Here is a 24,541-nt window from a genome sequence, read left to right on the forward strand (position 1 = left end):
AAAGGCAGGAAGTGAGTTCTGGCAGCTAGTGTGCCATTGCTGGTGCAAACATGATGGGCCAAATGGACTCCTGCTGCTCCATGATAATTCTGTGATTCTGTGAATAGGAAGCCAATAGAATGCCTTTGCAGATGAACGAGGGGGTAGCATTCTCTCTCTCCAACGGTTTTAACTTTAACATAAAAAATGCCTTCGTCATCCCGAATACCATTGGAGGATTTGAACCCCTCCAGAGCTGACTGTGGTTCCAGTTGAGTTGAGGAAAACCTCTAAGCCTGCGTGGAGTATTAGGCCTCTGGTTTCCTCATAGGAGGCTATCTCCAGGCAGGTAGGCTCTTTCCTTTCACCTGGAAGCCAATTTGGGGTGTATCAGAAAGGTGATGCCATAATGATATCACAATCCAGTGACCCAGATAAAGTTCTGGGGACCCAGGTTTGAATCCCACCATCGCAAATGGTGGAATTTGAATCTGATAAAATAAATCTGGAATGAAGAGTCTAATGCTGATCATGAAACCAATGTCAATTGTCAGGAAAATCCCAACTGGTTCATTAATGTCTTTTATGGAAGGAAATCTGCCATCCTTACCTGGTCTGGCCTAAATATGATTTCAGAACCAGAGCACTATGGTTGACTCTAAACTGCCATCTGGCCAATTAGGGTTGGGCAATAAATTTTGGCCTAACCAACGACACCCTCATCCCATGAATTAATATTTTAAATATTTCTCACCCTTTAACACCGTGGATGTTAGCATATAAATCAACTTTCAATGCCTCAAGAAACTTCTCTAAAAACAGGGGTTATGTTATAAACTGAGTCCAAAGTAACCATTGACGTGGGTGGTCATCAATTTAGAATAGCTTCTGATGCAAAGAGTGGAAATGTCACATGCTATCCTTGTAACACACCCGGTATCATCCACCTCATGCATGCACCCAGTTAATGAGTAAGTAAATCCTGAATATTGTGAGATGAGAAACTGAAGCTCACTACTGAAGCAACTGCTATGAAAAGAAGGAATAAGCTATACATTGAGTGGAGCCAAAAGCATGTCATTTGGAGCCAGAAGCATGGGTTTATCATGTTCACCAGGTTGAATTTAATTATGTAATTTATAGTAAACTGAATTATATACCCTCTGCCTGTATATTGTTAATCCTGCCATCACCCACCTCTGTTCACCTTTCAGGAAGATCAATCAACGAAGGGCAGATAGACCCCTCAAGGTGGCACATATGAAAACAAGTTGCAATACCACAAGGAACATTAATGGCAATCAAGAGGAATGTACTGAGTAAATATTATACAAAGCTCAAGTTTTCCAAAGTACTTAGCTAGAAAGCCATTACCTTTGTTGTTTCATAAACCTCTTCTAGTTTAATGATATGTTCATGGTTCACCATCTTCAAGATGGCAATCTCCCTCTCCAGCATTTTCACAGCATGGCTCCCAGCCTGAAATGAGAAGATGGGAATCTTGTTCAACCTCTGCAGCCGACGAGGGGAGAGGCCATTCTAGACTTAGTGCTCAGAAACGAGCCGGGGCAGTTATCAGATCTTGTGGTGGGAGAGCCTTTTGGTGATAGTGACCACAACTGCCTCACATTCTATATAGCTATGGAGAAGGAGAGGATTAGGCAAAATGGGAGGATATTTAATTGGGGAAGAGGAAATTATGATCCGATTAGACATGAGTTAGGAAGCATGGATTGGGAGCAATTGTTCCATGGTAAAGGCACCATAGACATGTGGAGACTGTTTAAGGAACAGTTGTTGCAAGTGATGAATAAATATGTCCCTCTGAGACAGGCAAGAAGTGGTAAGATAAAGGAACCTTGGATGACGAGAGTGGTGGAGCTTCTCGTCAAAAGGAAAAAGGTAGCTTACATAAGGTGGAGGAAGCTAGGGTCAAGCTCAACTCTACAGGATGACAGGCAGGAGCTTAAAAATGGTCTGAGGAGAGCCAGGAGGGGGCACAAGAAAGGCTTGGCAGAAGGGATTAGGGAGAACACAAAGGCATTTTACACTTATGTGAGAAATAAGAGAATGGTCAAACAAAGAGCAGGGCCGATCAGGGATAGCATAGAGAATTTGTATGTGGAGTCTGAGGAGGTAGGGGAAGCCATAAATGAGTTTTTTGCTTCTGCCTTTATGAAAGAAATGAACTTTGTAGTGAATGAAACCTTTGTGTGCATGCTGGAATGGATGAAGATAGAGGAAGCTGATGTGCTGAAAATTTTGTCAAACATTAAGATTGAAAAGTTGCCAGGCCCGGACCAGATTTGGCCTCGGCTGCTTTGGGAAACGAGAAATGCAATTGCTTCACCACTTGCGAAGATCTTTTCATCCTTGCTCTCCACTGGAGTCGTACCTGAGGACTGGAGAGAGGCAAATGTAATTCCTCTCTTCAAGAAAGGAAATAGGGAAATCCCCGGCAATTACAGACCAGTAAGTCTCACGTCTGTCATCGGCAAGGTGTTAGAAAGGATTCTGAGGGATTTATGACCATCTGGAAGAGCATGGCTTGATTAAATGCAGTCAACACAGCTTTGTGAGGGTCAGGTCATGCCTCACAAACCTTATCGAGTTCTTTGAGGATGTGACTAGAAAAGTTGATGAGGGTCGAGCTGTGGATGTGGTGTATATGGATTCAGCAAGGCATTTGATAAGGTTCCCCATGGTAGGCTCATTCAGAAGGTCAGGAGGAATGGGATTCAGGGGAACATAGTTGTCTGGATACAGAACTGGCTGGCCAACAGAAGACAGCGAGTGGTAGTAGAAGGAAAATATTCTGTCTGGAAGTTTGTGGTGAGTGGTGTTCCACAGGGCTCTGTCCTTGGGCCTCTATTGTATGTAATTTTTATTAATGACTTGGATGAGGGGATTGAAGGATGGGTCAGCAAATTTTCAGACGACACAAAGGTTGGAGGTGTCGTTGACAGTATAGAGGGCTGTTGTAGGCTGCAGCGGGACATTGACAGGATGCAGAGATGGGCTGAGAAGTGGCAGATGGAGTTCAACCTGGATAAATGCGAGGTGATGCATTTTGGAAAGTCGAATTTGAAAGCTGAGTACAGGATTAAGGATAGGATTCTTGGCAGTGTGGAGGAACAGAGGGATCTTGGTGTGCAGGTACATAGATCCCTTAAAACGGCCACCCAAGTGGACAGGGTTGTTAAGAAAGCAAATGGTGTTTTGGCTTTTATTAACAGGTATATTGAGTTTAAGAGTCGTGAGATCTTGTTGCAGCTCTATAAAACTTTGGTTAGACCACACTTGGAATACTGCGTCCAGTTCTGATCGCCCTATTATAGGAAAGATGTGGATGCTTTGGAGAGGGTTCAGAGGAGGTTTACCAGGATGCTGCCTGGACTGGAGGGCTTATCTTATGAAGAGAGGTTGACTGAGCTCGGACATTTTTCATTGGAGAAAAGGAGGAGAAGAGGGGACCTCGTTGAGGTATACAAGATAATGAAAGGCATAGATAGAGTCGATAGCCAGAGACTATTTCCCAGGGCAGAAATGACTAACACGAGGGGTCATAGTTTTAAGCTGGTTGGAGGAAAGTATAGAGGGGATGTCAGAGGCGGGTTCTTTACACAGAGAGTTGTGAGAGCATGGAATGCGTTGCCAACAGCAGTTGGGGAGGCAGGGTCATTGGGGACATTTAAGAGACTCCTGGACATGCATATGGTCACAGAAATTTGAGGGTGCATACGTGAGGATCAGTGGTCGGCACAACATCGTGGGCTGAAGGGCCTGTTCTGTGCTGTACTGTTCTATGTTCTATGTTCTAAATATCACAGCAAATCATTTAGATACAACACACAGAAAGGAACTTTTCATTTTCTGGTCTGGTAACTGGATGGGCAGTGCAGTTGATGTTTGGATGCCTACAATTCAAATATGTTAGTGTTTCTCCCTGTGAACGCTATCCAGTGCCTCCTGCTGGAAGTATTATGAATTGGTGCCAAGTGTGCAGATCTGTGACTTGTTGACTGTTCGATAATTCATTGACCCTGGCATCAAAACTGGCACTGAGTAATGGGTGCCTGGATGATTTAGAATTCTGGGTGTGGGATCCATGAACCTCCAACATATGCTGGTGACAATAAAGAATGCAGATAATCTCCCACAAAGTAACTGAAATATTTTGATAGTGTTGAAGAAATATTGGAACATCAAAAACCGAGCAAAAGTACAGGTTGCAAGCTACTACATAATATCCTATGACCAGGAGTGGTAACCAAGGGGCAGAGAAATGGGAAGCCAAGTAGATGATTGCTAAATAGATTGAATAAGTTTGACAAAATGAAGCCAAATTCATCCCCACACAGTGATATACTGGAAATGTTTCTGTGGACCAACTGGATGGTTCCAAAGAAAAATCCATCTTAAGCATTTCCATACTCAAACATCCACACTTTTTCGATATAATTCAGACTCACTGACTAATCCCTTTGGCATATTACGAATCAGAGGTGACTTAATTGAAACATATATACCCTGAGGGGACTTGACTGGGTTGATATTGAAAGCATGTTCCACATGGGAGAACTTAGACCTAGGAGTCATAGTTTAGAAATAACTGGCTGTCCATTTAAGACCGTAATGAAGAAAAATAATGTTTTTCAGAGAGTTGAGAATCTTTGGCACTTAGGCCAAGTGCTGACAAATGGGACTAGGTTAGGTTGGGATATTTGGTTGGCATAGACCAGCTGGACCAAAGGGTCTGTTTCTGTGATGTAGAATTAAAATCCCTACAGTGTGGAAACAAGCCCTTGGCCCACCAAGTCTACACTGACTCTGTAAAGGGTAACCCATCCAGACCCATTCCCCTACATTTACTCCTGACTAAGGCACCTAACCTACACATCCCTGGATACTACAGGCAATTCAGCATGGCCATTCACCTAACCTACACATCTTTGGACTGTGAGAGGAAACCCCACCTATACAGGGAGAATGTGCAAACTCCACACAGACAGTCACCCAAGGCTGGAATTAAACCTAAGTCCTTGGCTCTAGAAGGCAGCAGTGCTGACCACTGGGCTACCATGCTACCAATGTCATTTTGCCTCTATGACTCTAGATGCAGAATATTTAAATATGTTTAAGGTAAGTGTAGATAGATTCTCAGTGACCAAAGAGATGAAAGATTATCAGGGATTTGCTGGAATGTAGAGTTGAGGTTAAAAGCAGATTGGCCATGGTCTTATTGAATGGCAGAATAGGCTTGAAGGTCACAGCTGAAAATGTGTTGCTGGTCAAAGCACAGCAGGCCAGGCAGCATCTCAGGAATAGGGAATTCGACGTTTCGAGCATAAGCCCTTCATCAGGAATGAGAGAGACACCCCACTCCGGCATTCTCAAACAGACTCGTTACCACAGCCACATCTCCTTCCTCAGCACCTGCCTAAGGAACTGACTGATCCCACACAGACTCCGAACTACATTCCAACCAACCAGTTTGCTCATTTCCCCTCCCCCCACCTTGTCTCAGTCGGTTCCCTCAACTCAGCACCGCCCTCCTAACCTGCAATCTCCTTCCTGACCTCTCCGCCCCCACCCCACTCTGGCCTATCACCCTCACCTTGACCTCCTTCCACCTATCCCACCTCCATCGCCCCTCCCCCAAGTCCCTCCTCCCTACCTTTTATCTTAGCCTGCTTGGCCACTCTCTCTCATTCCTGATGAAGGGCTTATGCTCGAAACGTCGAATTCCCTATTCCTGAGATGCTGCCTGGCCTGCTGTGCTTTGACCAGCAACACATTTTCAGAATAGGCTTGAAGGGTCAAGCAAGCCTGCTCTTACACCTTATTGATATGTTTGAATTAATTGTTAAGTAATTAAATGTAGGTGATAACATTGGCACAGGAAGGAGGAATTTAGTTCTACATATAGAGTGGAAATGAAAAGGTTGAAAGGGAATTTGGTAAGGGATATTCAAAATCATGGACATCTTCAGGCAGAGTAGATAGGGAAAACTATTCCGATTGATGGAAGGATCGACTTTGAGAGGGCACAGACTTAAAGTATTTGACAAAAGAAGAAATATTTTCACACAGCAAGACCTGGAGTGCACCACTTGAGATTTGATTTGATTTATTTATTGTCATGAGTGTTGTTTAGCGTCACTACTCTCTGGTGCCATTTTAAGATTAGATTACATACAGTGCAGAAACAAGCCCTTCGGCCCAACAAGTCCACACCAACCCGCTGAAGAGCAGTCCACCCAGATCCATTCCCCTACATTTACCCATTCACCTAACACTACGGGAAATTTAGTACGGCCAATTCACCTGACCTGCACATCTCTGGACTGTGGGAGGAAACCGGAGCACCTGGAGGAAACCCACACAGACACGGAGAGAATGTGCAAACTCCACACAGACAGTTGCCCAAGGCAGGAATTGAACCCGGGATCTCTGGCGCTGTGAGGCAGCAGTGGTTGCCACCGGGCCGCACAGAAAATAAACAAATCAAAACACAGTTAGTGTTGTGGAGCCAGATTCAACTGAGACATTCAAAAGGGAGGTGAATTATTATCTGAAAAGGAAGATGTGCGGGGCTACAGGAAGATGTCAGGGAGTAGCATGAGTTGAATTGCTCCTTTGGAGAGCTAGCACAGACATAAATGGGCTGAGTGGCTTCATTCTGTGCTGTAACGCTTGTGTTATTTTGTATTAACAGTGGCGGTTTCGCTTCTGAGTCAGAGCGTTGTGATTTTGACACCCCACTCTTGAGAGCTGAAAATATAATTGAGATCTTTTTAACGAATTATTTCTTGGGTTATTGGCATTGAGAGCAAGGTTAGAATTTATGGCTGATCCCAAGAATGATACATCAATGGAGTCCTGAGGGAGGGCTGCACTGTTAGAGATGTCAAGTTTCAGCCAAATTGTGGTCCTGTCTGCTTTGAGGATAAAGATGATCCCATGACTTCATCTCATCCCAACGGCTTCTGGTCTCCCTGCTGTAGAAAAGATGTTGGGAAACTTGAAAGGGTTCAGAAAAGATTTACTAGGATGTTGCCAGGTTTGGAGAGTTTGAGCTATGGGGAGAGGCTGAATAGACTAGGGCTATTTTCCCTGGAATATCAGAGGCTGAGAGGTGGCCTTAGAGAGGTTTATAAAATCATGAGGGGCATGGATGGAGTAAAGAGACAAGACTTTTTCCCAGGGTGGGGGAGTCCAAAACTAGAGGGCATAGGTTTAAGATGAGAGGGGAAAGATTTAAAAGGGACCTGAGGGGCAATGTTTTCACACAGAGGTTGGTGCATGTATGGAATATGCTGCCAGAGGAAGTGGTGAGGGCTGGTCCAATTACAACATTTAGAAGGCATCTGGATGGGTACATGATTCGAAGGGTTTAGAAGGATATGGGCCAAATGCTGGCAAATGAGACTAGATTAATTTGGGATATCTGGTCAGCATGGATGGGTTTGACCAAATGCTCTGTTTCCATACTATACATCTCTATGACACCATGCAAAGCAGGGTACAGATCTCCTTTGAAACAAAAGTAAAAGCTCGGCAAGTCTGGCAGCATCTGCGGAGAGAAATCAGAGTCACTGTTTCGGGTCAGAACAGAGTTGCCAGATCTGCTGAGCTTTTCCTGCAATCTCTATTTTTGTTTCTGATTTACAGCATCTGCAGTTCTTTCAATTTTATTCAAGTCTCCCTTGCTTTCTTTCCAGATTTTTTAAAATTATAGATGGCCTGGGCTTGCACATTGAGGGTGTAATTTCAAAGTTTGCTGGTAACATGAAACTCCGAAATGAAGTAAACCATACAGGCAGAGGGGGTCGGAAAGCTAGATGTCTGGTTTGTGATGAAGAGGGGTACCCACAGTGTGGGTTCAATTCCCACACTGACTGAGGTTGCCATGAAGAAGTCTCCTTTCCAACCAAACCCTTCACTTGAGGTGTGGTGACCCTCATCAGTTTAACTCAGTCAGTCATCTCTCTCTCTGTAATGGAGAGGAGCCCTACGGTTTAGTAGCATTATGGGGGCTTTACCTTTTAATAACCAGCTTCAGAAGCATAAAGGCAGACTGGTGAAATGGAACGGAAGAAGTGAAGATATGTTTACATGTAGGAAGTTGTGAAGTGATACATTTCAGTTGAATGAATGATGAGAGACAATATTGTCCAAATAGTATCATGTTAATGGCATTGTAGGAATAAAGAGACCAGGTGATTAGTATGTGCAAATGTTTGAAAGAGGCAAGATGTGCCACAAAAGCTGTTTAAAAAACATATGGCATTCTTGGATAGTATAGAAAGAAGCATTAAATATAATTGTTGAGGGTGTTCTGCTAAGCAAGAATATCCTGAACCTTTGTTTTCCGTCTGACCCCAAATTTGAGGTTTGAAAATTGTCATCAGTCCTCTGTGGGAACCACCAAGAAATTGGGGAAGGGCAAGGAGAAGGGCTATCAGAGCAGAGGATTGAAACACTATGAAAGTGAGAGATGGAGATCAGTGCTACATTGCTGCCTCTGACCCCAAATCCTAAAATTTCAGCCCGTGATCCCAGTTGGCGGCCTGCTCCCATTGTAGGAAGCCTTGTGTTAAACATTGATAAATCCCTGTTTGGACCGGTCCAATACTTTGGTCAGTTCTGAGGACCATATTTTCAAGAAGGACATCAAGGCCTGAAAAATGAAGAACTTTGGTTATGTGCAGGACCTAGAGAGGTTGTGTTATTCCAATTACGTGGAGAAGGTGATAGGGTATTCAAATAAAGACGGTCAAATTTTTGAAAAGGTTTGTTCGAGTCAATGAGGAGAATGTTCCCAATAGCTGAAGAAATGACCAGAAGATACATTGGCAAAGGCGCAGAGACTTGACGAGAGGATGATTTCTATATTAACAACTTTTTCTGATCCAGAACACAATACCCAAAAGTGTGGTGGGATCAGGTTCAATCAGAACTTTTCAAAGGGAAATCAACTGAGGACAAACATTTGCAGAACTTTGGGGAAAGGGTGAGGATACAGAATGAATTGGATAGCTCTTTTATAGTGTCAGAGAGCCACAGAGATATACAGCACAGAAACAAACCCTTCAGACTAACTCGTCTGTGCTGACCAGAAATCTGAAATTAATCTCGTCCAATTTTCCAGCACTTGGTCCATATCCCTCTAAACCCTTCCAATTCGTATACCCATCCATATGCCTTTGATGCCACAGAAATCTATGGTTGTGTGATATCCGTTGGAATGAAAAGACCAAACTAAATTGAGCAGCCAGTGCTCCCAACCTGGAGATTTCTCCAATTCTGGCTGTAATTATGGCCCTGGTCTCATTACCATATGGGAGGTGGGCAACAAGGGATTCACATGAGTTTGTGCAGAAACGTAGAGCACAAGTTCCAGAGGTTTTTCACAACAGCAAAAAGAAGGAACATGTTTTCTACTTGTTAACTCAGAAAGATGTTTTAATATTCTGTTCAGGAAATTCTTCCTATCACCTGCATCAAAGCTGGCGCTGAGTTACACTGCATTGGATGATGCAGCATTGTGGGTTCTATGATCTTCCAACTCATGTTGCTGGCAATGAGGAACTTAGATAATCGCCCCCAAAATATCTGAAATCTTTTGATAGTCTGAAAAATGTTGTGGCATGGTGGCTTGGTGGTTAGCACTGCTGCCTCACAGCACCAGGGGCCTAGGTTCAATTCCAGCTTTCAGGCAACTGTCTGTGGGGAGTTTGCATGTACACCCTGGTGCCCTGGTTACCTTTCACAGTCCAAAGATGTGCAGATTAGGTGAATTGGCTATGGTCCTTTGCCCATGATGTGCAGGCTGTGGAGATTAGCAGGGAAGGGTTGGGATTCTCTTAGGAGGGCTGAGTGGCCTACTTCCACATTATGATTACTAAGTACCAGTAAAAGTACATGTTACCCCATAATATTTTATGAATGGCAGGAATGGGAATCAAAAGAGATCATTCCAATCCTACATGACCCTCTTCTAACCTTTGAGCGTAACAGATTCATCCTGTGCCTATTATCCTTGCAGTATAAATGGTGATAAACAGTACATTACTGTACTTTCCCTTACCTGTACTTTTTAAACATTCCCATGGCCTAGGTATGCATGGTGACTGTTTCTTCTGTGGCAACTGGACAGCCCAGACACAAGGAGCAGCAGCTCAGTACATGGGTATCAATCTGAATTCTCTTCACACTTCTCCTTCTGTCATTCAGAAGAGAAGAGCGTTCTCTACTCCACATCCCCATTCATTTCCCCACCCCACAGACAACACAGGCCAAGTTTAATGAGTCATGAAATGAATGGAGGATTCAATATCTTTTAGGAAGAATGTTACCTTTTCCTTGTTCAGTTTCTTGATGGCCCATGTTGTATCTGTGGAGATGTGTGTTGCCTGGACAACAACACCAAAGCTGCCTTTCCCCAGATTGCGTCCAAACTGATAGATCAGCTAGAAGGCAATTGAAAGAGATGTTGTGATTGACAGTTGACAGTTCATGCAACAGTCCTTAAAATCACAGCCATGAAGATCATGTGTAACCTATATTTTAATTGAGACCCAAACTAACACAATTCAGTCAGGATATATATATATATATATATATATACACATGAACATATTTCTGAGCCAGGAGGCCTAGGTTCTCGTTGGCATGGTGGCTCAGTGGTTAGCACTGCTGCCTCACAAGACCAGGGACCTTGATTCAATTCTACCCTTGGGTGACTGGTATGTGGAGTTTGCACATCCTCCCATAGTCCAAAGTTGTGCAGGTTAGGTGGATTGGCATTGCTAAATTGCCCAAAGTGTGCAGGCTGGGTGGGTTAGCCTTGGGAAATGCAGGGAAAGGGTGGGAATATGGGTTTGGGTGGAATGCTTTTCAGAGAATGGATGTGGACCTGCTGGGCCGAATGGTCTGCTTCCATACTGTAGGGATTCTGTGAAGCCCCACCTACTATACAGGTGTCTCACAACACCTCGGGGGGTAGGTCAATTAAAAATACTGAGGAGTGGTAATCAATCCATCCACACACCTTTGCGGTGGAGCTGAGCTAAGCTCATGGTTTCTCTGGCCGTTTTCATCCCAGATCCCTCAGGAATAAGGAGCATGCCTGAACCTTAACTGTTCCCTTGCAGTTCTCAGTGGTCAGGGGAATTCAAACCCCCTTCCCCATGGCAGTGAGTGTTGTTTTCTGTGGAGTTTGAAAGTTCTAAGGTTGCTCATGCGATTGTTCATTATCCCACTGGCACTTCTTTGTTCAGTGTGAATACCCACCTCAGACAGTCCCTCCTCACACAGAGCTAACTCCTGCACCACCCCACCCTACCTAATAATCATCCCTCCCTCATTCTCCGACAGTGATTACTCTCCCTCACTTTCTGAGAGTGATCACTTACTGACAGTGATCACCTTCTCACAGTGATCACTCTCCCTCACTCTCCGACAGTGATCACTTTCAACAGTGATCATCCTCTGTCAGAAGGTGATCACTGTCGGAGAGTGAGGGAGGCTGATCTCTGTCAGTGATCACTCTGCCTCACCCTCCAACAGTGACCACTTCTCCAATCCCCATTGTTATCCATTTCCAACAGATTGTTAACTTTTCAACAATGTCTGTGAGAGTGTAATGGAATTTCTCTCTGGTATGAGGAACTCCTCTGCAAGCAGAGCACCTGAGCAAAAGAAAACTCCATGGAGATTGTAAACATGTAATACCAGTGTCTGCACATACTGAATGAGCCCCATTCCCAGTAGTGTGACTTCAAAAATAAAATCCAGTGGTGAATTCCCTGCCCTTCATGTGCGAAATATTGATCCAGGAGATCAAAAGGGACCTTTGTTATTCTTGTATTCTGTATGACATGACTTTTGGACAGGTACTGTGAGCATTAGGTGCTGGATGAATCCCACTCTATTCTGCCTTAACATTGGAGCCTTATTTCAATGTATGCCATTCTAATTCCTGGGAGGTATGGATCGATTTTCCTTTTAGCATTCCGATATTGCTCAGTATAGTTATGATTACGAATGGTTTTGGGTCAATTGTAGCTTATCATATGTTAGTGTTTCAATATAAAACAAACAAGATTCAAGTATTGTAGACAAAACAATTAGCTTATAGAAGTATTGACCAGAAAGACATTTCCCTCAGAGTGGTGTGCACTTCTCTAAGTGTTATTGACCATTATTCTGGTGCATTGAAACCCTAACCACCACCCACCCCCGCCCAAAAAAAACATAGACATTCAAACAATCATGAGAGGACAATCAAGTTGAGTGGTCGCTATATACAACACCTACTGAAAGTGATAGGAAATCATTGGAAGATTTTGTCAATTAAAAACAGAAAGTGCTCAGCAGGTCTGCTGCATAATTGTAGTTTTTATACGTTTGACAGAAGGGAGGAAGAGTGAGTGGAAGAGATGGTGAGTAGAGTAAAAGATAAGGCTCGGTGGTTAACACTGCTGCCTCACAGCACCAGGGACCCATATTCAATTCCAGCCTTGGCTGACTGTCGATATGGAGTTTGCACATCCTCTCCCTGACTCTGTGTGGGTTTCCTTCTAATGCTCTGGTTTCCTCCCACAGTCCAAAGATGCACAGGTTAGGTGGATTGACCATGCTAAATTACCCATAGTGTTCAGAAATGTGCAGACTCTGTGGATTTTGCCATGGTAAATGCAGTGCTATGGGGATAGGGTCTGTGTTGGATGCTCTTTGGAGACTCGATGAGGACTCAATGGGCTGAATGGTCTCTTTCAGCACCGTAGGGATTCAATGATTCTATAAAGAAAATGTTAATGATCGTAAAGGAGTGAGAGAGGTATAAAATAAGTGTTAATGATTGGTTCATAGGGAAGAAAATGGATCCACTAAGAGCAAAGTCAACAAAATATGAATGAGATGTGTCGGAAGATGCGAGTAGTTTGTGATCAAAATAGAGCAGAGAGTTCATACTCTGAATTTGTTCAGCACATGTTGAGTCTTAGAGCTGCAGAGTGCCAAAGCAGAAAATGAAGTATTAGCATGGGAACAGGATAGTTTATTGAAATGGCAAGCAACTGGAAGGTCAGGACTATCTTTGTAGGCAAGGCAGAGGTAATCCAGAAAGGCTGAGTCTGTTTCTATCACAAAACAACCTTTGCAATGGCTCTTGAACACAGATGCATCAGACACCACAGGCTGAAGTTTTAGGCCTACTTGAGGTGGTAATCAAGGCGGGCATGGTGGTAAATTACCTGCAGTGACCAGTTTGCTGAGTTCTTGATGCCATTTTCAGGGTGGCCATTTCAGAAGGGTGAATTTAAGTTGCAGATTAGGCTTGCTTATGACCTAACAAAAGCCAGCTGGGGTTTTCAGATTGATCTGCAGTCCCACAGATCAGTGAGACTTGTTTTGGTGCCTAAAGGCAGGCATTTGATGGCAGGTCACAATGCCTTCTTTTTTAATTTCAAAAATATACTTTATTCATAAAAAAACACATCATATACAAATGTAGTCATTAAAGTAATTTGGTTCTGTACAGTCTTTACATATGGAGAAACAGACAAATACTGGAATTTGATCTTCCCGAAACCTAAAGCATTTCTTAATTAGGCAAGATGCCATTTACATATTTTTGAGGCACCAGGAGATCCACTAATTGAGCGGACCCCCATTGTACTCTGTCTGAAAAGTCTCAGATGATGGTCTCCCTGTCTTTCCTAAGCTTTAGTGTGTCCCTCAGCATGTTGTCCTGCAACTTGGACTGGGCCAGTCTGCAACAGCCAGTCAAGGTCAACATCTTGCACTGGAAGACTAACCAGAATGGCTTCACTCTAGGCCACAAGGCCTCCCCTGCCCCTACCTGGGTGCTGGAGAGGACAGGTGCCTCTATGTAGAGAGGCTCTTCCCTCTGCAGTGAGAGCCTGAGAGGAGATTTAACTTCAAAATTTTAAAACATTGGAAGCTGGGCATCTGTATGAGAAATGCCCATTCTCTTACCATTTATTACAGCTCTCAAGCTGAAAGATTGCTTGATCCTCCTGATTTGAGATCCAATTGGCCATCCTTAATTGGAAAGAGAGCCTATTTTCTGATGCTAATTAGGAGACATCATTGAGACAATCCTATTGAGTGGCTGTTATCATCTCCCCCTTCCCCTGGTAGCCTCAATACCTGGGAACCATCCCAATCCTTGTTTCCCACCTTTGGAGGGAACATCTAGCCATATGGCAGCAGATCCATTGTCGCTGTTGCTGGCCTTGTGTATCCATCTCTCACCTGCGCAGATATCACACCAGTTTCTAAATGCTTATTCTCAGTGCTTTAAAATGCCAACTTTCAAGTTGCTTCCAGCAAGCCCTACAATTTGTTTAACTGCACTAAGTCCACGCATAAGCAAGCACAGGGAGCAATGATCGTAAACAGCCTCAGAATCAAACACACAATATCAACATAGGACCCTTCCGTCTCCACAGCCCAACAGATTACTGACCCGACAGCACCTACAGAGTCCAAAGGGATTAGATGCCCCCTTCGTCCACCCTAGCACCCAAGCACACCATCCTAAACACGCGGAGCTTTCAGTGAGTGGTTGGGATATATCGTGGATCTAAAACCGAACCAGAGTGATGGATACAGGCATCAGTGAGCCAGCCTACTGAATGAGGGCAATGGAACATTAGTACCTGGAGCACAATATTACATCCTCTGTGCACACTTCAGAAACACCAGTTCAGCCAGGGTGGAGAAATCTACCTCAGAGGCCACAACATAACTGCACTTTGGAGATGAGGAGCTCGATCCCTGGCATTCACAACCGTGGATTTACATAGCAAGCTCCTGGACCTAGAGACTGTACAACTGGTGTGTGTATGTGTGTGTGTCGTGTGTGTGTGTGCGTGTGTGTGCGTGTGCGTGTGTGTGTGCGTGTGTGTGTGTGTGCGTGTGTATGTGTGTGTGTGTGTCGTGTGAGTGTGTGTGTGTAATTGTGTGTGTGTGTCGTGTGAGTGTGTATGTGTGTGTGTAATTGTTTGTGTGTGTGTGCGTGTGTGTGCGTGTGTGTGTGTGTGTGTGTCGTGTGAGTGTGTGTGTGTAATTGTGTGTGTGTGTCGTGTGAGTGTGTATGTGTGTGTAATTGTTTGTGTGTGTGTGCGTGTGTGTGCGTGTGTGTGTGTGTGTGTGTGTCGTGTGAGTGTGTGTGTGTAATTGTGTGTGTGTGTGTGTGTCGTGTGAGTGTGTATGTGTGTGTGTAATTGTGTGTAATTGTGTGTGTGTGTGTGTGTGTGTGTGTGTGTGTGTATACTTCTACATTGTCACCGAGTTCTCAGGTGGGACATAAAGCCCAGAAATAGGGATACTAACCACAATACCTCAAGATAGCCTCTAACTCCATTTAGGTAGAAAGACGATCATTTATAAAGTAAGAAAAAAAAACATCAACCTCTACTCACAACTCAAAGAAATAGAACTGTCAGCATATTCAATATGTGGATGAATTAAAACATGAATCTAATCTAAAAGATCAAGCTCATATCATTGTAACTAAAAGTAAAACAAGGAATAACTTAATTGCTTTGTTAAGCTGTCAGGTAAGTCAGTTAAAATAAATATATCATAAATATTCAAAATACAGTTGCAATAAATGACTGGGAAACTATACACTAACCACTGGAGTTTCAACAGATCAAGTGCCCTTTCTTTATCTTCATGTGTCTAATGTTTTTAAAACAAGGCATTAACTCACATAAAATCAGCTTTTGTCGAAGACCTGTGGTTACAGCAAGGTAGTTTTGGAGAGAGATTGGAGCCATGATGTAGGACGTTTTGATGTAATTCAGGTCAATTTCCTCCTGTCCTGAGTCAGATCTGAGACAGCCATCAGGAGGCACCTACCATTAGTGATCTAAATAGGACGCCAGAGAGGCAGGATATCAGAACCCTTGCCAACAGTCTGTCCTTTATATTGTGAAGCCTTGACCATTATTCATCTGATTAACCATTGGAAAGAAAGGCACTCTGCACAGTTACAATTTGAGACATTCTTGGCCCTGATATCCTGCCATCCTCACCTTTCATTGATCCATGCATCACTCATAGTGGAGAGGGTGTGCCGCCAAAGCTATGCACTTGCTGAAAAAGACGTTGTGTGGGACCACAAAATATCCACATGTAGGTGTGCTTTCCATCTTTGGAAGGTGAGCAGTGTATGTTAAGGTGTCGGTTACTTGAGCATCGCCTTTATTAAGTGCATTTTAACCAGGCATAGGGCACCAAAACATTTTTGTAGTAGAATTCTTGGTTGTAACTCAATAGTACTCTTTCATCTCTAAGTCAATGGAGACTAGAGCATGTAATATGGACTCAATCATTGTGCAGTTGGGAGAACGTGAGGACTGCAGATGCTGGAGAGTCAGAGTTGACAAGGGTGGCACTGGTGGTGGTTCCCAATTCCAGGATTCCCAGCCTCATTCCTGCGCTCTCCAATCTGCACCAGCTCCTTTATCGACTGTAGGCTGGTGCAGGTCAGAAGTCTGCACCCAGTGTTCATAACTTGCCAACTCCATTGCTGTGATGGGCATGTCTCAGTCCTGTGTGACATCCAGGGAGCTGGGCCAATCTAACGATGATTTGTGGTTCACTGTGCCTCAGATGTAGTGGACTGTCATCTGCCGAAGGGCACTTGGTGAAAATTAAGCTTGGAACGTTCTGCTATACCAATCTGTCAGGTCCTGCACCGACCCCCAACCATCTACCATCTCTCCTGCCCCTTCATGTCCCCATGCAAATTTATGCCTCGCCACTACCATCTCGATAGCCCCCCAATCCATGGCACTTCTATGCCTATTGACTCACTAATGCATTTTGGGGAAACAGTGAACTCTGGAGTGACAATAGATAATCTGTTTAGGCAGCACAGTTAAGGTAAATCTGTCAGAAATGTTCAAAATATAGTTGCATTATACACCTGGGAAATTGTACACTAGATAATGAAGCTTCAGTAGATCAAACACTCTTTCTTTAGGATTTGGACAAAAGCTTTAAGAGCAAGGAGGCTGAACAAACAGAAGCAGGAGGCAATCACTCACTGTACAAGCCTGCTCTGTCATTCAATAAACTCATGGCTGACTCTTCTTTCACATCAGCTCCACACTGTTAGGCAAAAGTGAGGACTGCAGATGCTGGAGATCAGAGTCTAGATTATAGTGGTGCTGGAAAAGTACAGCATTCGAGGAGCAGGAAAATTGATATTTTGGGCAAAAGCTCTTCATCAGGAATGATATCAGAATGATATCAGAACCCGTGCCAACAGTCTGTCCTTTATATTGTGAAGCCTTGACCATTATTCATCTGATTAACCATTGGAAAGAAAGGCACTCTGCACAGTTACAATTTGAGACATTCTTGGCCCTGATATCCTGCCATCCTCACCTTTCATTGAGCCACACAGCTCTCAACGCTTTGATATTTGTAAATCTACCTCCCCTTTAAACACTTCCAGTGTCTAGCCTCCTCTAACCTCTGGGGTAGAGTAATCCTGACATTCATTAGCTTCTGGGAGAAGAAATTCCTTCACGTCACAGTTTTAACTGCATGTCCCCTTGTTCTGTAACTATGCCCTTAGTTCAGGATTTACCCACTAATGGAAACATTTTCTCAACAGCTACACTGTCAAGCCTCCTCAGAATCTTGAATGTGTCCACAAAACCACCTCTCATTTTCTAAACTTTAATGAATAAAGGACTAACCTAGTTAGCCATTCTTAATAAGCCAACCCTTCATCCCAGGAATTAACCAACTGACTCCTCTTTAGAACTGCCACCAGTGCCAGTACATAAAGTCAATAGACAATAGACAATAGGTGCAGGAATAGACCATTCAGCCCGTCGAGCCTGCACCACCATTCATTATGATCATGGCTGATCATCAACAAGCAGTATCCTGTTCCTGTCTTATCCCCATAATCCTTGATTCCACTATACTTAAGAGTTCTATTCATCTCTTTCCTGAAAGTAACCAGAAACCTGGCCTCCACTGCCTTCTGGGGCAGAGCATTCACAGTGAGTCATAGAGATGGACAGCACAGATACCGATCATTTGGTCCAACTCATCCATGTTGACCAGATACTCTCAATTAATCTTGGCCCATTTGCCAACACTTGGCCCGTATCCCTCTAAACCCTTCCTATTCATAAACCCTTCCAAATGCATTTCAAATGTTGCAATTGTAATCCACCACTTCCTCTGGCAGCCTATTTCATACATGCACCATCTTCTGTGTGGAAATGTTACCACTTAGATCCCCTTTTCTTGCCCTCTCACCTTAAACCTATGCCCTGTGGTTTTGGGCTCCCCTACCCTGGGGAAAAATAAAACCTTGTTCCATGCACCTCATGATTTTATAAATTTCTATAACGTCGCCCCTCAGTCTGTGATGTTGCAGGTAAAACAGTTCCATCCTATTCAGCCTCTCCCTAGAGCTCAAACCTTCCAACCCTGGTAAGATCCTTGTAAATCTTCCCTGAACGGTTTCAGAACATCTGTCCAATTCAGGGAGATCAGAAATGGATGCATTATTCCAAACTCATATACTGAATGCACTGACTAATAAAGGCAACTGTACCAAATGCCTTCTGCACTATCCTGTCTCCCTGTGACTCCACCTTCAAGGAAGTGTGAACTGACACATCCTTTTTTAAACTGTACCTCAATTTCCAGGTGGGGCTTTACTGACATCCAGTGCTGTTGAAACAAGACTTCTCTCTATTTAAATTACAACTCCGTGTGATAACGTTTGAAATTCCATTTGTCATAATTACTTGTTCCATCTGCATGCTCACATTAGTGCTGCATCAACAAGAACACCCAGATCCCCCTTGTGCTGCACATTATCAGATTCTCTCTCTATTTAAATATTAGTCTGCCTTTTGATCATTCTTAGCTCCTTCCTTTCTATAATAAACTCCATCAGCCAAGATTTTACTAAGTCACTCAACTAATCTTATTCCTTGAAGATTCATGATGTCCTAATCACAACATTCCCTCCCCTCTATTTTTGTATCATCTTCAAATTTGGATACATTACACTCTGCCCCTCCTCCAAGTCATTAATCCACTATTTATGTTTATTTAACCTGAGAAAGACCCCTTAATTCCAACTCTGTTTTATGTGTGTCAATCAATCCTCAATCCATGCTTATACATTACCCTCGATACCCTCCAAAGCTGCTACCTTGTGCAATAATCTTTTATGTAGCACCTTATTGAATGTTTTCTGAAAATCTAAATACACCACATCTAGCAGTTCCTGTTTATCAATTCTACTGATTACATCCTCAAAGAACTCTAATAAATCTGGCAAACATGATTTCCCTTTCACAAAACCATGTTGATTCTCTTTGTATTGAACTTTGCTAAACATCTTGCTATGTCTTCCTTAATAAGAGATTCAAGTTTTTTTTCCCAACAACAGATTTTAGACTCACTGCAGTTTCCTGCTTTCAGTCTCAATATTTAAGCAGGAGTGTCAGATTGACATTTTTCCAATCCACTACAACCTTCTTGGAATCCAGAAAGTTCCAAAATATTTCAAACAATGCCTCCACCATCATTGCAGGTGGTTTGATGTTAGTGCAAAACTAGAAGACATCAATTTAAGATGGATTCACTTGACTCTGATAAATGCTGTTAGGAACTAACACTGGGAGCCACTGGGAGTTGACTCGGAAAAATTATGGCAGAGTAATGAAAATGTAAAACTTGTCACCACATGGAATAGTTGTGATGAATAATGTCCATGTACTTAAGGGGAATTTTGATAAGCATATGGAGGATTGGGTGGCATGGTGGCTCAGTGATTAGTGTTGCTGCCTCACAGCACCAGGGAGCCAGTTCAATTCCTGCCTCGGACAACTACCTGTGTGGCTTTTTGCATATTCTCTTCTTGTCCATGTGGGTTTCCCCCCACAATCCAAAGATGTGCAGATTAGGTAGATTGGTCGTGATAAATTGCCTGTAATGTCCAGGAATATGCAGGCTAGGTGGGAAATGTGGAGTTACTGGGATAGGGGAGTGGGTGGGATACTCTTCAGAGGTCAGTTTGAACTGGATGGGCCGACTAGCCTGCTGCCACATTCTATGAAGGAGAATGAACAGAGAGGGCTGCAAATACAGTTTGATGAAGAAGGAACAGAAGACGCCCAAGTGTAACATACACATCTGAAGTGGACTGGCTAGGCTGAATGACTTATTTTTGTTTTGTCTACTCTGTGTAGTTTTATATAATATTCCCTTACAGATTCATGAGATGTCTGACCTGATAGCAACCAGTCCCTCCTACAAATGTATTCCTTTTGTAAATAATTCCATTTGTTGTTGGAAAGTAACTAACAAAATGGGGATCAGATATTCTCAAAGATTGTGTTTGCTTTGATCCCCTGTGAAGGATGGGATCAGTGCTGTTGCACTACATCTGAGTTTGACATTGTGACTCCCAGTGTCAGTTCCCAACAGCATTTATCAGAGACAAGATGATGGGACAATTTAGTGGACAGAATCTACCTTTTGGCCCATCTTTAGTTTGTGATGTGAATTAACAAATGCATCAAGAAAATAATACTAATTCACTTACAAGGGTTTCACAATTAGAAGCTTATGGATTCCATCCCCGGGTCAGTGCAGCAGAGTAGTCATTAATTGTTGTTCTAGAATTTATGATGTTCATGATATGCGGAATTTCACCCACAACAGAATGCACTAATATGATTTCCCATTGTCTCCATATCAACCAACTTCCTGGCATTTCTGAGAGAAAATGACCCAGTTTCTGACTGTAATTTGTGAATTGGTGAACAGGTTTTGATCATCTTCTTTTCCAAAGACACATTGAAATTGTCTAAACTTGTTATAGTATGGGCTCAGACAATCAACAGAAGAAGGAACTTTTCATATTATCAATGTACGCTGGCTCTGTACATATGGCCTAGAGACAAACTATAAAGTAATGAAAGATAATAATTTAATCACCATTAAGTAAGCACATTTCATCAAGTTCAATTGCCAGCCACAGCCTAATCACCCACAATTTGTCTTTAATATAATCATGTTAATTGTCTTTGATTAACTCAGACATTTTTAAAAGCTTATTTGTTATCGTGACTAATTCTATGATTTTGTCCACAAATAATCTTCAACTCATTGATCTAAACTTTAGACTGATAATTAGAACATAGAACATAGAAAAATACAGCGCAGTACAGGCCCTTCGGCCCTCAATGTTGCGCCGACTGAATCCTACCTAACCTACACTAGCCCAATAACTTCCAAATGCCTATCCAATGCCCACTTAAATGACCATAAAGAGGGAGAGTTCACCACTGCTACTGGCAGGGCATTCCATGAACTCACAACCCGCTGTGTAAAGAATCTACCCCTAACATCTGTCCTATACCTTCCACCCCTTAATTTAAAGCTGTGTCCCCTTGTAACAGCTGACTCCATTAGCGGTAAAAGGTTCTCAGTGTCTACCCTATCTAAACCCCTAATCATCTTGTACACCTCTATCAAATCTCCCCTAAACCTTCTTTTCTCCAATGAGAACAGCCCCAAGTGCCTCAGCCTTTCCTCATACGATTTTCCTACCATACCAGGCAACATCCTGGTAAACCTCCTCTGCACTCGTTCCAATGCCTCCACATCCTTCCTATAGTATGGCGACCAAAACTGCACACAATACTCCAGATGAGGCCGCGCCAGAGTCTTATACAACTGCAACATGACCTCAGGACTCCGGAACTCAATTCCTCTGCCAATAAAGCCCAGTACACCATATGCCTTCCTCACAGTACTATTTACCTGGGTGGCAACTTTCAGAGATCTGTGTACATGGACACCAAGATCCCTCTGCTCATCCACACTACCAAGTAGCCTACCATTAGCCCAGTAATCCATCTTCTTGTTACTCCTACCAAAGTGAATGACTTCACACTTAGCTACATTGAATTCCATTTGCCACCTTTCTGCCCAGCTTTGCAACTTGTCTATATCCCGCTGTAACCTGCCACATCCTTCCTCACTATCCACAACTCCACTGACTTTTGTGTCATCCGCAAACTTACTCACCCAGCTTTCAAGCCCCTCCTCTAGATCATTTATAAAGATAACAAAAAGCAATGGTCCCAAAACAGATCCTTGAGGTTCACCGCTAGTAACTGCACTCCAAGATGAACCTATACCATCAACTACTACCCTCTGTCTCCTTCCAGCCAGCCAATTTCTAATCCAAACCTCTAATGTATCCTCAATGCCATACCTTCGTAGTTTTTGCATTAGCCTACCATGGGGTACCTTATCGAACGCCTTACTAAAATCCATATACACAACATCTACTGCTTTACCCTCGTCCACCTCCTTAGTCACCTGCTCAAAGAACTCAATAAGGTTTGTGAGGCACGACCTGCCCTTCACAAAACCATGCTGACTATCCTTGATCACGTTATTCCTATCCAGATGTTCATAAATCTTATCCCTTACAATTCTCTCTAAGACTTTGCCCACCACAGAAGTCAGACTCACTGGCCTATAGTTACTCGGGCTATCCCTACTCCCCTTCTTGAACAAGGGGACCACATTCGCCATCCTCCAGTCTTCTGGTACTATTCCCGTTGACAATGACAACATAAAAATCCAGGCCAATGGCTCTGCTATCTCCTCCCTAGCTTCCCAGAGGATCCTAGGATAAATGCCATCAGGCCCAGGAGACTTATCTATTTTCATCCTTTCCAGTATTCCCAAAACCTCTTCCCTACATACTTCAATGCCATCCATTCTAATCACTTGTGACTCAATATTCACACCAGCAACAGTGTCCTGTTCCTGAGTGAATACTGATGAAAAGTATTGATTTAGTGTCTCTCCAATCTCCTCCGCCTCCACGCACAACTTCTCACTACTATCCTTGACTGGACCGATACCTACCCTAGTCATCCTTTTATTCCTGACATACCTATAGAAAGCCTTTGGATTTTCCCTAATCCTACCAGCTAAGGACTTTTCATGTCCCCTTCTCGCTGCTCTTAGCTCTCTCTTTAGATCCTTCCTGGCTACCTTATAACTCTCAATCGCCCCAACTGAACCTTCACGCCTCATCTTTACATATGCCGCCTTCTTCCCTTTCACAAGGGATTCCAATTCCTTATTAAACCACGGCTCCTTCACAAGACCCTTAACTCCATGCCTGACTGGTACATACTTATCAAGGACACTCAGTAGCTGTTCCTTGAACAATCTCCACGTATCATTAGTATTCTTCTCTTGAAGCCTGTTTTTCCAATCCACACATCCTAAGTCATGCCTCACCGCATCATAATTTCCCTGCCCCCAGCTATAACTCTTGCCCTGCAGTGCACACTTATCCCTCTCCATCACTAAAGTAAAAGTCACCAAGTTGTGGTCACTGTCCCCGAAGTGCTCACCTACCTCCAAGTCTAACACCTGGCCTGGTTCATTACCTAGAACCAAATCCAGTATAGCCTCACCTCTTGTTGGCCTGTCTACATATTGTGTCAGGAAACCCTCCTGCACACATTGGACAAACACCAACCCATCTAACGACCTCGAGCTATAGCTTTCCCAGTCAATATCTGGGAAGTTAAAGTCCCCCATAACAACCACCCTGCTACTTTCACTCTTCTCCTGAATCATCCTCGCAATACTATCCTCTACTTCTCTCGGACTATTAGGAGGCCTGTAGAAAACACCTAACAGGGTGACCTCACCTTTCCTATTTCTAACCTCAGCCCAAACTACCTCAGATGGCAAGTCTTCCTCCATCGTCCTTTCCACCGCTGTAATACTATCCTTGACAAGTAATGCCACACCTCCCCCTCTTTTATCCCCATGTCTGACCCTACTAAAACATTTAAACCATGGAACCTGCAACAGCCATTCTTGCCCCTGTTCTACCCACGTCTCTGTAATGGCCACAACATCGAAGTCCCAGGTACCAACCCACGCTGCAAGTTCACCTACCTTATTTCTTATACTTCTGGCATTGAAGTATACACACTTCAAGCCACCCTTCTGTTTACAGGCACCCTCCTTCGAGATTGCTGCCTTGTTCATAACCTCCCTACACTCAAGGTCCTGTACCCTAAAGCTACAGTCCAGGTTCCCATGCCCCGGTGGAGTTATTTTAAACCCTCCCAAAGAGCACTAGCAAACCTCCCCCCAAGGATACTGGTGCCCCTCAGGTTCAGGTGTAGACCATCCTTTTTATAGAGGTCCCACCTTCCCCAGAAAGAACCCCAGTTGTCCAGAAACCGGAATCCCTCCCTCCTGCACCATCCCTGTAGCCACGCGTTTAACTGCTCTCTCTCCCTGTTCCTCGACTCTCTATCACGTGGCATGGGTAACAAACCAGAGACAACAACTCTGTTTGTTCTAACTCTGAGCTTCCAACCTAGCTCCCTGAAAGCCTGCCTGACATCCTCACCCCTCTTCCTACCTATATCGTTGGTGCCAACATGGACCACGATCTGGGGCTGCTCCCCCTCCCCCT

The 24,541-nt window shown here is 43.6% G+C and overlaps 1 protein-coding gene across 1 annotated transcript in view; it reads right to left on the reverse strand.

The window, feature by feature from the left end:
* The window catches only part of LOC132826925 (serine/threonine-protein kinase 33-like), a 104,398-nt gene that overhangs the window by 38,514 nt on the left and 41,343 nt on the right, over positions 1 to 24,541 (reverse strand). Inside the window, exons 3-4 of the mRNA XM_060843225.1 lie at positions 10,341 to 10,454; positions 1,354 to 1,458 (exon numbers count right to left, since the gene is read on the reverse strand). Of these exons, the coding sequence (XP_060699208.1) occupies positions 1,354 to 1,458; positions 10,341 to 10,454 (219 nt within the window). The remainder of the gene's footprint in view (positions 1 to 1,353; positions 1,459 to 10,340; positions 10,455 to 24,541) is intronic.

The sequence above is a fragment of the Hemiscyllium ocellatum genome, chromosome 23 (genome assembly GCF_020745735.1).
Source record: "Hemiscyllium ocellatum isolate sHemOce1 chromosome 23, sHemOce1.pat.X.cur, whole genome shotgun sequence".
Lineage (NCBI taxonomy): Eukaryota > Metazoa > Chordata > Chondrichthyes > Orectolobiformes > Hemiscylliidae > Hemiscyllium > Hemiscyllium ocellatum.